This window comes from Phymastichus coffea, unplaced genomic scaffold, assembly GCF_024137745.1.
Source record: "Phymastichus coffea isolate CEN01 unplaced genomic scaffold, Cenicafe_Pcof_1.1 PCOF00024, whole genome shotgun sequence".
Taxonomy (NCBI): domain Eukaryota; kingdom Metazoa; phylum Arthropoda; class Insecta; order Hymenoptera; family Eulophidae; genus Phymastichus; species Phymastichus coffea.
In genome coordinates, this window is record NW_026706835.1 from 1,009,436 (window position 1) to 1,024,005 (window position 14,570).

Here is a 14,570-nt window from a genome sequence, read left to right on the forward strand (position 1 = left end):
ACCATTACAGTCTAGCATATAGCTTACATAGAAAAAATTTAGTTCAATCTCCCTTATGTCCTTGTGGCAAGGACAATGAAGACCTTAATCATGTTTTTTGGTCCTGCGAACGTTTTGACAATCATCGAAAATTGTTACTTTTCAAACTGATGAAAACAAAGATCTTCCCGCCTTATACAATTTCACAATTCCTTTCAGATCCCAAACTGTTGTATCTCAATAATTTTACCAGAATTATAACTCAAAAATAGATGGTTTTATTCAATTAAGTTACAAACGTCAAACTCAAACGATGGTTAGCGAAAGACAGACTAGACGCAATCTTCAAGATGTTGATCACATACGTCGATACTCATTTGTTAAGAATTATACATTACATTCCTCGACCTTTAAGAATAGACATATAAACGTCATAGAACATTATAAATCAAGAACTTTTCTAGCTTTAACTACTCTAGTTGAACGTCGTAAAATTGTTGGCTCTGTAACATTGGTTGAAGATTCTAACACGCGATTACTTGGAATAGTAATATTCGATTTCGGACTACATGCATTTTCTATAATTTGTGATTGATCTCCACTCGCTGCTCTTTCTAAATTGCTCTCACACACTATCAACTTCTCTCTGTCATTCAAATCATTCTGAGTTACATTAGCAATAGGACTATTACATTTTTCTGGTGTTCTTAAATTATGACTATCGCTCACTGACAAATTACATGCTCGCAATTGATCTACATGACGCTTCCATACTCGTTGATCATCCGTTGTGACATTATAGGTAACCGGACTGACCTGCTTATCAACTTTAACTTTTCGCCAATTACCATTCGCATAGTCTCTCGCCATAACTACTTCTTTCTCATCAAAAGTCACATTTCTGTTACCCCTGAAATATTTTCTTTGCTCTTGTTGTTTGTGATAAACGTTATTTTTTACTTTCTCTTTTAACAAGTCCCATCTTGTACGAAATTTCCTGCCAATTTGCAACTCAGCTGGACTTACATCTGTTGTACAATGTGGAGACGATCGATAATGAAACAAATACTTAGCAAGGGCTTCTTTTCTTGATGAACATTCTTTGTTCAGTATTTTAATCTTAGCCTTCAAAAGTTTTCACTGCATTTTCAGCGGCCCCATTACTAGCTGGATGGTAAAGCGCAGTTTTTTTATGTGAAACTCCATAGGAAATCATAAATTCTTCAAACAACTTAGAAGTGAACGTTGGGCCATTGTCTGTAACCAATGTGTTTGGTATTCCCCACGTGGCAAAGTAATCTCTAAAAACATCTATAGTTGTTTCAGTTATAATATTATTCAATTCTCGTATATCAATCCACTTTGAATGACTATCTAGAATAACAATAAACATTTTTCCATCAATTGGACCACAGAAATCTGCGTGTAAACGCTGATTTGCACTTTCTGGCCAACTCCAAACATGTAAAGAAGTTTTAGGTTGATTAGTAGCACTAACAAGACACAATTCACATTGTTTACATTTATTCTCAATCTGTAAGTCCATCATTGGCCACCAGATATATGAGCGAGCTAACATTTTCATACGTACAACACCCATGTGTGAACTATGAAGTTCACTTATCATATCTTCTCTGAGAGATGAAGGCACACATACACGATAACCCCACATAATACAACAATTTTTAATGTTAATTCTTGTTCTTTTCGCTTGTAAGGCAACAATCTATCGTGAACGTTTTTAGGCCAACCATGCAATAAATATTTCTTTACTAAATTCAAAATTAGATCTTTGTCTGTCTCACTGCGAATAGAATCTAATGAAAACGTTCTCACTCCTTCGTTAAAATAATTCAAATACGAATATTCTTCAGTCTCATTGTTGCTATTATTTTGAATAGGAAATCTCGATAAAAAATCAGCGCTCTCATTTTCAACTCCTTTAATGTATCTAATTTCATAATCATACCCAGCTAATATTAAACTCCACCGTTGTACTCTATTCGCGGCCATTGCCGGTAACCCTTTCTTATTTCCAAAAATATATATAAGTGGCTTGTGGTCTGTCTCGAGAATAAAATGCCTACCATATAGATATTGATGAAAAGTTCTTACGCCAAATACCAAAGCGAGAGCCTCCTTATCAAGCTGCGAATAATTCCGCTCGGTCGGTGAAAGTGATCTTGACGCAAATGCAATTGGTTTCGTACTGCCATCATGAAAAATATGTGATAATACCGCTCCAACTCCCACAGGTGATGCATCACAGGTAACTTTGACAGGTAACTGCGTATCATAATGTACCAAAACCTGGTAAGAACTCAATTTCGCCTTCGCTTGTTCGAATGCTTGATGACACTCTTCAGTCCATTTCCAACGAACATCTTGTCTGAGTAACCTATATAACGGGCTAACAATGAATGAGTAATTTTGAATGAATTTTGAATGATAATTCATCATTCCTAAAAAGACTTGGAGTTCTTTTACATTATTTGGTGGCTCAACTTTTCTTATTGCTTGAACTTTCTTGTCCGAAACATGAATACCTTCGGCATCGATCGTATGACCTAAAAAATCAACCTTCGGTTTTGCAAAAATACATTTACTTTTTCTTACTGTCAACCCTGCATCACTGAATCGCAATAAAACTTCTCTCAATCTAGTATCATACTCTTGAACATTTTTTCCTATAATCAGAATATCGTCAAAAAATTTTAATACACCAGGAATGCCTTTCAACATTTCTTCAATTTCTCCTTGAAAAATACCAGGTGCTATAGCTACGCCAAAAACAAGTCTTTTATATTTAAGAAGTCCCTTGTGTGTATTGATTGTTGTTAGTTTTTGCGATTCTTCATCGAGTAAAAATTGTTGATATGCATTCATCAAATCAAGTTTTGTAAAAATTGTTCCTCCTTTCAGCATTGCTAACAAGTCTTGTGTTCTTGGAATAGGATGCCTATTTACAATTAAATACCGATTCACAGTAATTTTATAGTTTCCGCAAATTCTTACTTGACCATTAGATTTCAATATGGGCACTCTAGGTGTTGCCCATTCACTTGACTCAACTTTCTCTGCAACTCCCGACTTAATTAACCTATCAATTTCCATTTCCACTTTTTCTCGCAACGCATACGGTACAGGGTGCGGTTTACAAAATTTCGGTACTGCATTCGGTTTCAATTCCAACTTAAATGTACGCTTATTATACGTTCCTAATTCATCGTTAAATACATTTCCAAATTCTTTAACAATTTCCGCAAATCTACTCTCACATTCATTGATTGTTTTGATTTCATTCATCTTACATTCAAAGTTCTTAATAATCCCTAGCACCTCCAACCAATCCCTACCTAAAATTGGCTTACTATTACCAGGCAAAACATACAATAGCAAATCATAATCTTTCTCAAAAAACAATATCCTAACTTTAACCAAACCAATCGGTACAATAACATCACCAGAGTAACTTTTAAAAATTCGCTTCGTTTCATTCATTTCCAATCTTTTCAATTATTGTCTACTAAAAAAATAAGAACTTGACATTGCCGTAATTGGTGATCCTGTATCAATTTCAAAAGTATTTGTAACATTTTCAACAACTAAATTAATCTTTAACGGTTTAACTTTCATCTTGTTCTCAAATTTAACTAAGTGATACAGATTGTCAAATTCTTCTACAACGCTATCTACCTCATCAATATAATTCTGTTTCAAATTCGTTCTATTCAAATTATTAGCTCTATTTCCATTTCTATTATTACTATAACCCTGATTATTTGTCCGTTCATTATCATAATTAGCTTGACTATTCAACCGAAAATTACTTGCACTCCGACTATTTAAACCTGACTGTGACTTTGCTACTTTACAAACGATAGCCAAATGACCTACTTCTTGACAATTATTACATTTATAATCGCGATACCTACAAGTTGCTTTTCTATGGTTAGCTTTCCCACAACAATAACATCTATTACCACTACCACTACTATAACTCTGTTGATCGCTCGCGCTCGCTTTATCGCTTTGATACGCATTCTTGTTCTTCTTATCCGTTACATAGTTGACCGTCGTTGAATATGCCGCTGCCGTTGATTCTCCCAGCATGCCCTCTGCATCGCGTGTCGCCGTTTCCGTGGATTGAGCCAGTAGCACCGCTGAATCAAACGTCAACGCCTTTTCTTTGAGTAGCTGCCTCTTTGTTGATTTGCATGAAACGCCAAAAACAAACTGGTCTCGCAAATGAGTTTTCAATTCTGTACCAAAATTACAATTCACAGACAATTTTTTCAAATTGGCAACAAACGTTTTAATATCTTCGCCCTCTTTTTGTCGGCATTTTTTGAATGCATAACGCTCGCTTATTTCACTAGATTCAGGCTTGAGATGATTTTTCAAAGTTTCAGTGAGCGCTGCATAATTTTTACTTGCGGGCTTATCAGGCGTACATAATTCTCTTAATAAAGCATAACCTTTGTTACCCAAAAATGTAATTAGTAAAGGAACCTTCTTTTCATCTTTGACTTCATTAGCCATGAAAAACTGCTCCAATCGCTCTTGCCACAACTCCCAATCTTCCGCCAGATCATACTCAGCAATTGTGCCAAATAAGCTTGGACAGCCATCGTACCATCGACCTTTCTCTCACTCACAGCCTCATTGACAAAAACGGTATTATCGTCCTCTGAATCAGAATCTTCTTCATTTCCATTAATTCACCAGTTCATCCTCGTCGCCAATTGTTGTATCTCAATAATTATACCAGAATTATAACTCAAAAATAGATGGTTTTATTCAATTAAGTTACAAACGTCAAACTCAAACGATGGTTAGCGAAAGACAGACTAGACGCAATCTTCAAGATGTTGATCACATACGTCGATACTCATTTGTTAAGAATTATACATTACACAAACCATCCCTTATAGAAATTTTATGCAAATTTCTCAAAAGCGCTGAGATACTTTTATGATGTACTTAATTTTCACTACTAATACTATAACTACTATTATCACTACGAACTAATTATCAATCTTCTTTTCCTCTTTTCTAGCTTAAACTTTATTCTACTTAATTTCTAACCTTTTCTGCTCACTTTTTCAAAAGTTTCGCCAAATTCGCTCTCTCGGCGCACAAGCGCCACAAGTCAGTTGATGGCCGTATGGGAAACCGGAGCCAATAAATATATATAGAATAGAATAGAATAGAAATACGTGCAAGGGGGCTACGCGCTCTTTGCATGCGTGAGAGAACGCTGGCTCGGATGCAGTACGGATTTTATTGCTTTTCGAGGGAAATTCTTATCGCGACACTCATCTCGGCCCTCTTCGCTATTGAGCAACTGTTCTCGTTTCGTGCTTGCCTTAGATGCTATATGAAAAAAATATTCTTACGAAAAATTAAAATTTTAAAAATGGTCCGCCGTCACAATAGATATTGGAATCGGTTGAATGTCCTTTTAGCAGGCGAGTAACGTAATAAGTTAATTTCACTAATACTATTTTAATTTATTAATAACAATTAAATTAATAATGTTATGTTAAATTTGATTAAGGAGCAATTTTTCTGATAGATAGCTGAACGAATTTGTCAATTATAAAATTTATAAATAATTTATATTTTTACAAAAAATTGATAATAAAAGTAAAAATTGTTTATAACTTTTTATAAATAATTTATATGGAGATATATTTTTATTTATCGGATGGTAAAACTTAGGAGCAATTCTTCAAACTGTTCCATGTCTTTTTAGGTCATTTAATAAAATAAATGGAATACAGCCACAGATTGGTCTGTCTTTCACTTGGAAATTCAAAATTCGGAAACATCAACCTTCCTTTCGAATTTTGATAGATTTTTGGAGATGTTTCACTTATGTCAGTGTTGAATGTATAATTCTTGTTTCATACAACAATTTGTCGGTTTTATTAAGTTAATGAATGTATTTTTGCTTAGAATGTTTTTAGTTTACAAAGTTTTTAAGTGGCACTGAAGTGGCAAAACTAAAAAATTAAGTTTCTGAATATTACTTATTATTATTGTTTTTCATTTTTCGTAAAATTCATCTGTCCAAGTAGATAAAATACATGTTTTCAAAATATGAAAATATATAAATAAAAGTTTACTTTTTTCATTGTCTACAAAAGAAAAAAAATATAGCATTGAAAAACTATTGGAAAGTTATTGAAAGCTAAGTAAACTTTTTCGATTTATCAATTAATAATTTTTCAGGTAAAATGAACAATTTACCTTATATCAGAAACAGTTTATGTTCAAGACTATTGTGGTTATGCTGTTTCATATGGAATTTTTAATACAACATATAATGAAGAAGATTAAACACCATGGAAAATAAGTTCAATATGAAAAGTAACCTAAATGGTGATTCAAGTTTTGTGAATAATTCTATTATGGTTCAAAATAAGAAAATTGTTAAGCATGCTTTGAGACAACAAGTAAAACGACGTAAAAAAAATACAACTATTGCTGCTGGAAATTTACGCTCATTACCAAGACTTTCCCAGATGCAATCACCAATGTCAACATTAATGGCAATATCAACTGATCAATCTTTGCCTGGATTTAATGATCAACAAAATCACATTGGTAAATTTAATTTTTATATAAAAGAAATTGATTAATAGTAAATGATTGTTTTCCTTTAAACATTAACATGGTTTCGTAATTAATTCTGTATTAAAAAAGTATACTTATATTTATTTTCAATCTGTAAAATGTTACTTAATATTTAACGTTTTTTATATTTTATTGGAATTTTTTGATTACATGGATTTGAAGTTTAACAACCTTTTCATTTTTATCTTCCACTATATACTTTGATTTAAAGTGCATGATAATATAATCAACATCAAAAATATTCAATAAATTAATTAATAGATTAAAGATTATTGACAATTCATTAGCTTGCTTTAATACAATTAGTAGTTAGCTTTGATACAATTTAGATTCAAGATAACATAACTTTTCTATTAATCGTATCATTATAATACATGTTTTAAATTCTTAAATAGCTTATAGCCACTTTTGGTAATTTGTTCAACATTTCATATAACAAGGCTATGATATAATTATAAGTAGTGGTATGTTCATTGTGATTGATCAGTGCCAAATATCAATCTGAAATGGAATATTGCAATTGTTGAGTATATATTTTTAGAAGTAAGTTTTTTCTCATATCATTATTAAGACAATTAGTTCTATAATTTAATACAATGGCTAAAAGAAATATTTTTTAGCAATAATAAACTGATATTTTCAAACAGGTCACTTATTTATAATAAGAATAACATTATAAACAAGTATTTCAAACTGTTTTACATCAAAATAATTTCAACTTGGTATAGTACAAGTACTTTATGATTTTCAACAGATGAAGGGAACATAATTGACTAAGATGTATAGGATAAATATTTTAATATTTTAAATATTGAAATATTTAAAAAGATATACTTATATATTTTTTTAAATCTATAAAATGTTACTTGATATTAAAAATTTTGATATATTTTCAAAATTTCTAGATCACAAGAAATTGTGGTGGCTCAGTAGGTAAGAGCCCAGGCTTCCGTGCAAGAGGTTCTGGGTTCGAGCTCCAAGCATGTAAAGATTTTTAGAAGTGAAATTTTGAATGTTTGTTATCGTAATTCTGGTAGTTCAGATTTCACTTTGAACTGTAGGTCCAGTCATAATACATATAAAACTTTCTCTTTTTACACCATTTTAAAAAAATTAAGGGGGAACTGGGTCTAGATATTCATGACTATAGAGAACCAAGACTAATATATATCTGCAGCTTTCCATGTGGATGTAGTTCTTGTAGTCACAATAATAATAATAACAACAGTAACAGATTGTAAGTTTATAAGTTTTTTAAATTTTATTTTTACTAGATTTAATTTTATGATTTATTTTCTTAAGAAATTCATTTACAAATCAAGTACTACAGAAAATCTATTTTATTTGTAATTATAAAATAAAAATTCCAAGTCAAAGCTTACTTAAGGAATGTAATGGACAGAAATTCTATACATTTCAAAATAAAGTAATCTTTGATATACAGCGATTCTAATTAATATGAGATATTTGAATGGTTATATATTTGAAAATCAATCTCTAATTAATAATATTTTATGTAATAAACCATTGAAGGTATTATGAATAATTTGGAGCAAATCAATGAAAAAAGTAATAATCTCTATTGTCATATTAGTTTATAAACTTTTTAAAATTAAATTAATATATATATATAGTATACAACTTGTGGTTTACAATACATATGTAGAGACATAGCTAAACTTCTAATTACATGTATCGTAATTAATTGTATTCAAATGTAAGCTTAGAACAAAAGATATTTGTACCATGTTTTTTGTTATTAAATTGAATTCCATGGCTATTTTAAAGTGCATAATCAATGAACATGTATATTTTTCATTATTTTGCAATGAGTAGAATAAGTATTTGAACAAAGTGTAATAAATTTCGAGCTAATCCTTAAAATATATTAAAAAAAGATATGTTTTCTTTCATTAACGTTTCTAAAACTTTTTAAAACGTGGGATAAGTCCATCCATTTTTCTCATTTTCAGAGTATGCTAATGTTTGTAAAAAGTTTTCAAAACGTTTTCGAAACATATATCGTTCATATAGATAATTTAGATGTTCGATAACGCTTGTATTTTTTTTTATCCCAGGCGGGGAAACATTTAAAAAGGTACCCATGATAATGGAAGTGTTAGTAGTGTTGGGCTAATTCAAGTACATGTATCATTAACTACCCTGCTGAATAAAAATCATTGGTTCCTATTAAGAATGATTTATATAGAATGGTAATCAATTGTGTTCAATGGAATGAATGTATCAACGTTTAAGTGGCGATTGAAAATGAATCACTTTCAATGGTAATTAATGGCATTAGTAATGAAAAGTAAAAATTCCAATTAATTTCAATCGTAATAAATCATTATAAACAATACTTTTAATAAAAATCAATTCAATGTTATTTTATTGAATCGCATTTAATGAGTTTCAAAAGACTTATGTCGAAAAAATTCCCCAATCGTACTTAATCCTGCAATTTTTTATAGATTTCAATGTATGATGAAAGGGTACTGTAACCAATCGCACCTAATGGAACCATATTCTATAGATACTAATGATCGTTTAAAAAATAATTTTCCAATTAGACTCAACCGAAAAGTTTTCGATAGGTTTCAATGTATGATAAATGGCTACTATATCTAATCATAATTGATGTAACTATATTCTATAAATTCTAAAAATTATTTGAAAAATAAATACTCAATGGCCTCAATCTAACAATTTTCAATCGGTTTCAATGTATGATGAACGGGTGATACATGTAATCGTATTCAATGTTATGATTTTCTATACATTTTAATGATAGTTTCTAAAATAAATTCTCAATTGTACTCAATGGAATAGTTTTATTTCGATTCCAATGGAAAATGGATGCTGTATAGATTTTTTTAGTTTTAATATATTTCATACATTCTAATGATTATTTTAAAAATAATGTTCTCATTGAATCTATTTTAATGTTTTTTTTATATAATTTAATAAATGACAATTGTAGAGAATAAACAATCGTAATGATGGAATTAATTCATTTTTTACGAATCTCAATGTTATACTTACGATATATCAGTAAGAAAAGTTGCATCATTTGAATTTATTCAATAGAGATTACATAGTAGTAAAATAAATTGTTAAATATTTTTGCAATTGATTGAAATCTGGCAATGAGTACAGAACTGTTATGTACCATAGAATCTCATTCATTCCAATAGTCATCAAATATTCAAAGTTATTAAAAACTATTCAACGATAAAAATCTATTGATTCAATTGACTCATTTACCATTGTATATTGTTCACCATTCATTTCTATAGTTGAATAAACTTCAATCCTCGATCTTGTTCGTAAAAATTACGATTAATGACAAATTAGTATGGAAGAGATATCGATATCATTCAATCCTATTAAGAATGTTACCGTGAATGGTATAATTCCCTATTGAAAGCAATTCAACATAAAAGTTTTGAATGGAAATCAATGGTAACGTATCGTTTCACGCCTAATAAATTTCAATAGATTCCAATAATACAGTATCTCCTCGTTTAATTCCAAACGATTTCAATGGTTATTTTGACGAACAAGATCGAGGATTGAAATCCATTGACTTTTTTTTAATAGTTTCCAATGGATTTTTTTCAGCAGGGATCCAGTGTAATTAGATAGATCAGGTCTTCATCTTAATGTAATCTTAATACTGTTGAACAATACTTGTAAAAAAGGTATTAATTACTGTAAGATGATAAGTTTACTATAAGAGCGTGTACATTGCAACAATACAATCATGTAGCGGTAGCCGATAACAATAAAATAGACTGTGCTATTCAAAGTAATAGTTCATTTCGAGCTACGGGGGATGTTTAAAAAGTAACGTGACTTTATGGTTTTCTCAAAAAATATTTATTTATTGGTCAATATTTATGTTGTCCCCGTCAAAGTAATCCCCGTTATATATAATACACTTGTACCAACGATTTTTCCAATCATCGAAGCACTTTTCATAATCATTTTGATGTATAGCTTTGAATTCTTTCAGCGATGCAGTTTTTATCGTTAAAAATCAATGTCCTTTTATGGGTTTCTTAAGTTTTAAGAAAAGAATAAAGTCACTGGGAGTTAAATCCGGTGAATATGGAAGCTGAGGTGTTGGTTTTGGCCAAAAAATCTCTCACAAGCAACTATGAATGAGTAGGTGCATTATCGTAATGCAAAATCCACGAATTGTTTTTCCAAAGTTTCGGACGTTTTTCTCATGTTTCTTTCATATGATATATTTTCTAAATTAGCACTACTGTCACTAACAATTTCTTCTTTGTCGATTTTGGCTTTCTTACATCTCTTCTTTGCGAGTTCACTAAAATTTCCTGGGTACGTCGAGGCATACTTGATAATAACCGTCACTGGTATTTTACAATACCAAACTTTTTTGATAAATGTCAATAATTTTTTATTTCATAAGTGTGTTCAAAAGGTAAGGTGAATTTTTATTTTTATGAAAAAATATTTATTTATTCATCAATATTTATGTTGTCTCCTTCAAAGTAATCCCCCTCAGACATAATACACTTGTGCCAACGTTTTTTCCAATTCTCGAAGCAGTCTGGTAAGCATTTTCTGGTATAGCCTTGATTCTTCCAGCGATTTTTTTTTATGTTCTCAATTGTTTCAAACCTCCTTTTATGGGATTCTTGAATTTTGGGAACAGGAAAAAGTCGCAGGGGGCCATATCCGGTGAATATGATGCTTGAGATATGATTGTGGTTTTGTTTTTGGCCGAAAATGTTCGACACAAGCAACTATGAGTAAACAGGTGCATTATCGTGATGCAAAATCCATGAATTGTTTTCCCACCATTTCGGACGTTTTTTTCGTATTGCTTCTCGCAAACGGCGCATAACTTCAAGCTAATAGTCTTTATTGACTGTACGACCTTATAGTAAGAACTCTTGATGTACTACACGACGGTAATCAAAGAAGACAGTGAGCAAAGCTTTGAAATTTTATCAAACTTGGCGTGCTTTTTTGGGTTTTGGTTCTTCTGAGGTCTTCCATTGGGGCGATTGGACTTTAGTTTCGACATCATAACCATATATCTAGGATTCATCACCAGTTATGACCCAACCCTTTTGAGAAAATCAGGAACTTCATTGACTTCATTCAAAACATCCGAAAGAATATCATGACATGAGCCAACCGATATACCAACATCTTTTGCAATTTCTCTGATGGTCATTCGATGATTTTTTAACACAATTTCTTTCATTGTTTCAACGATTTCGGTTAAAAACGGCGAGGTTTGTTTTCGACATTCTCTCGTCCTTCTTGGAATAGCTTATACCACTTATACTTCTTACTCAGAGTAGACTCATCGTATGCAATTGTCAACATTTCAAGATTACTTTAAAGCACTGGATTCCATTTTTCACACAAAATTTAATGCAAACTCTTTGCTCCATTTTTTTGATAAAAGAAAATCGCCGAGCTTACCAAATACTTTTAAGATTTCACGCCTTTGAAAAACAATACGTGCTATACAGTCATCACTTCCATTATCATTAGTACCTTTTTGGAATAAAAAATACAATACATTATCGAATATCTGAATTATATATATTTACGATATATACAATTTGAATAATACAAAACCTTTTGAGAACGCTTTCAAAACGTTTTCAAAACGTTTTAATTTTATTTGTAATAACCTAAACTTTTAATATAATAATAGATCAAACGATATCAAAACGTTTGGAAAACGTTTTACAAACGATTAATAATATCGCCTGTTTAGATTATTAGTGATGAAACATTTTCAAAACATTTTAAAAACGTTTATTCCATCAAAATTTCACGTTTTTTAGTTTGGTTTTTTTAGTTCAAAAACGTTTTGTATTATCCGGGATATTAAGAATTTTTTCACCATGAGAATGTATTTTCGATAGAAATATTTTAATCTTATCGTTGTATGCTAGACTCAACCAAAGAGATAGCGATTGAATTACCTCCTATTTTGCCGCTGGAAGCGGTCTTATATAAACCCAATTATCCGACTACTGTCTAACAACACAAGTGGGAAGTGCGAAATACTACAAGAAAATAAAGAAAATGAAGAAAATCATAGTGGAGAAGAATACAATAAAGCAAATAAGTTGAAAAGTAAACCCCCTCCGATCTTCGTTTACAATGTAGACAATATCAAACCGTCAGAAAATCTACTGAACATGATAGCCAAAGAAAATTATACTTTGAAAGTAATAGGACTAAACAAAATTAAAATTCAGCCAACAACTTTAAAAAAATATTTGCCAATTATTACTGTATTGAAAGAAAAAAATACGCAATTTAACACTTACCAGCGCAAAGAAGAAAAAGGTTTTAAAGTTATATTAAGAAATATTCATCCGTCAGTTGATATAGATAAATTAAAAGCAGCCATAGAAGAACATGAATATACAATGTTAAGTATTTATAATATAAAGCATCGCATCACAAAACTACCATTGTTGCTTTTCACAGTTGAAATTGAACGTAATTATAGAAGCCAAGAAATTTATAAAGTAAGACGACTCTTAAACAAGGTAATCAAATTTAAGCCGCCGAACGTTAAAAGAGAAATTCTTCAATGTCAAAACTGCCAAGAAAACTGGCATACAAAAACATTGTTACAAAAGTGCTGTGTGTATGAAATATGTTAAATATTATCAAACTAAAGAATACCCAATTAAACAAAAAATAAAAGACGTAATATGTGCAAATTACAGAGGAAATCATACCGCAAACTATAAAGGTTACCATTTTGTAAGCAATTACAGCAAAAACTGTTTTCTAGATTAAAAAAAAAACGTTAAATCAAAACAGTATTCAATTTCATCAAAATTCAAATTCAAATTTAAATGCCAACATCAATAGAGTTAAACCAAATATAACATATGCACAGGTAATATCAAAACAAAATGATCAGAGTGAGATAGAAATATCAAAACAAACAGGTGTTCAAGCAGAGCTAAGTAGACATACTAACGAAGTAAACACAAAGAATAACCTCGAACATATGATGGAGCAGCTGATGCAAAGAACAGATACTATGTTAAATCTTTTAATTCTACTAGGAAACAAAATGGCACAATGAGCAGTCTAAAACTTGCTATTTGGAACGTAAACGGTCTTATGCAGAAGCATATTAAATTAAAAGCATTTTTAATCTATGAAAATATAGACATCATGTTAATATCAGAAACACACTTTTCAAGTAAAAACTACGAGGGGGGGGGTTAATAAGTCTTTACAAAATCCAAGAGATGGCACTGGTCATGCTTATATTATGTTTTTGGCAAGCAATACTACTAACTAAAGTTTCAGCTTGATTCATTAAGTCGTTTTTTGTTAGCGTTGATTGAACAAAATGTTATTGGTTTATTTCAAAAATGGAAAAAACAGAATTTCGAGCGGTGATAAAACATTTTCATTTGAAAGATCTTACACCAAAAGAAATCACAGTTGAGTTGAAGGCCGTTCATGGCAAGTCCGCCCTTGAGTTTAAGACTGTTTATAACTGGCTAAATGAATTTAAACGCGGTCGAACAACAACAAAAGATGAACCTCGTTCAGGAGAAGTGAGTACGCCCGAAATGGTCAACAAAATCCATGATATGGTGTTGAGTGATAGAAGATTAAAATTGCGAGAATTAGTCGAGGTCACAGGGGTATCAAAGGGTACAATCATTTTAATTTTGCATGAAAACTTGGGGATGAAAAAAATATCAGCAAGATGGGTGCCGCGTTTGCTCACTGTTGAAAACAAACGAACCCGCGTGGTCACCTCTGAGGCTCTTTTGGCACACATACGTCGTAATTCGGAAGACTTTTGGCGTCGACTCATAACTGTAGATGAAACATGGGTACACCACTACACTCTTGAAACCAAAGAACAGTCAAAACAATGGATTACCGCAGGAGAAGCAGCCCCAAAGAAG

General features: G+C 31.2%; 3 protein-coding genes across 5 annotated transcripts in view; 1 reads left to right on the top strand and 2 right to left on the bottom strand.

Annotated features, from left to right (window-relative positions):
- Positions 1–420: 420 nt before the first annotated feature.
- Positions 421–3,480, bottom strand: LOC131675513 (uncharacterized protein K02A2.6-like). Its single transcript, XM_058954524.1, has 3 exons — positions 1,637–3,480; positions 1,144–1,472; positions 421–1,079 (listed from the first exon to the last, which is right to left on the bottom strand). Exons 1-3 carry the CDS (start codon positions 3,478–3,480, stop codon positions 421–423), a joined length of 2,832 nt encoding a protein of 943 aa, XP_058810507.1.
- A 15-nt stretch (positions 3,481–3,495) lies between these two features.
- LOC131675514 (uncharacterized) lies at positions 3,496–4,521 on the bottom strand. Its single transcript, XM_058954525.1, has one exon. It carries the CDS (start codon positions 4,519–4,521, stop codon positions 3,496–3,498), a length of 1,026 nt encoding a protein of 341 aa, XP_058810508.1.
- Positions 4,522–5,790: 1,269 nt separating this feature from the next.
- The window catches only part of LOC131675495 (kinesin-related protein 4), a 596,376-nt gene continuing 587,596 nt past the window's right edge, over positions 5,791–14,570 (top strand). For 2 of the 3 annotated variants that reach the window (XM_058954493.1, XM_058954495.1), the window contains exon 1: positions 5,814–6,591. In XM_058954493.1, the coding sequence (XP_058810476.1) occupies positions 6,330–6,591 (262 nt within the window). In that variant the 5' untranslated portion in view covers positions 5,814–6,329. Of the gene's footprint in view, positions 6,592–14,570 lie in introns of all 3 variants that reach the window. The other variant, XM_058954494.1, reaches the window with a different exon arrangement.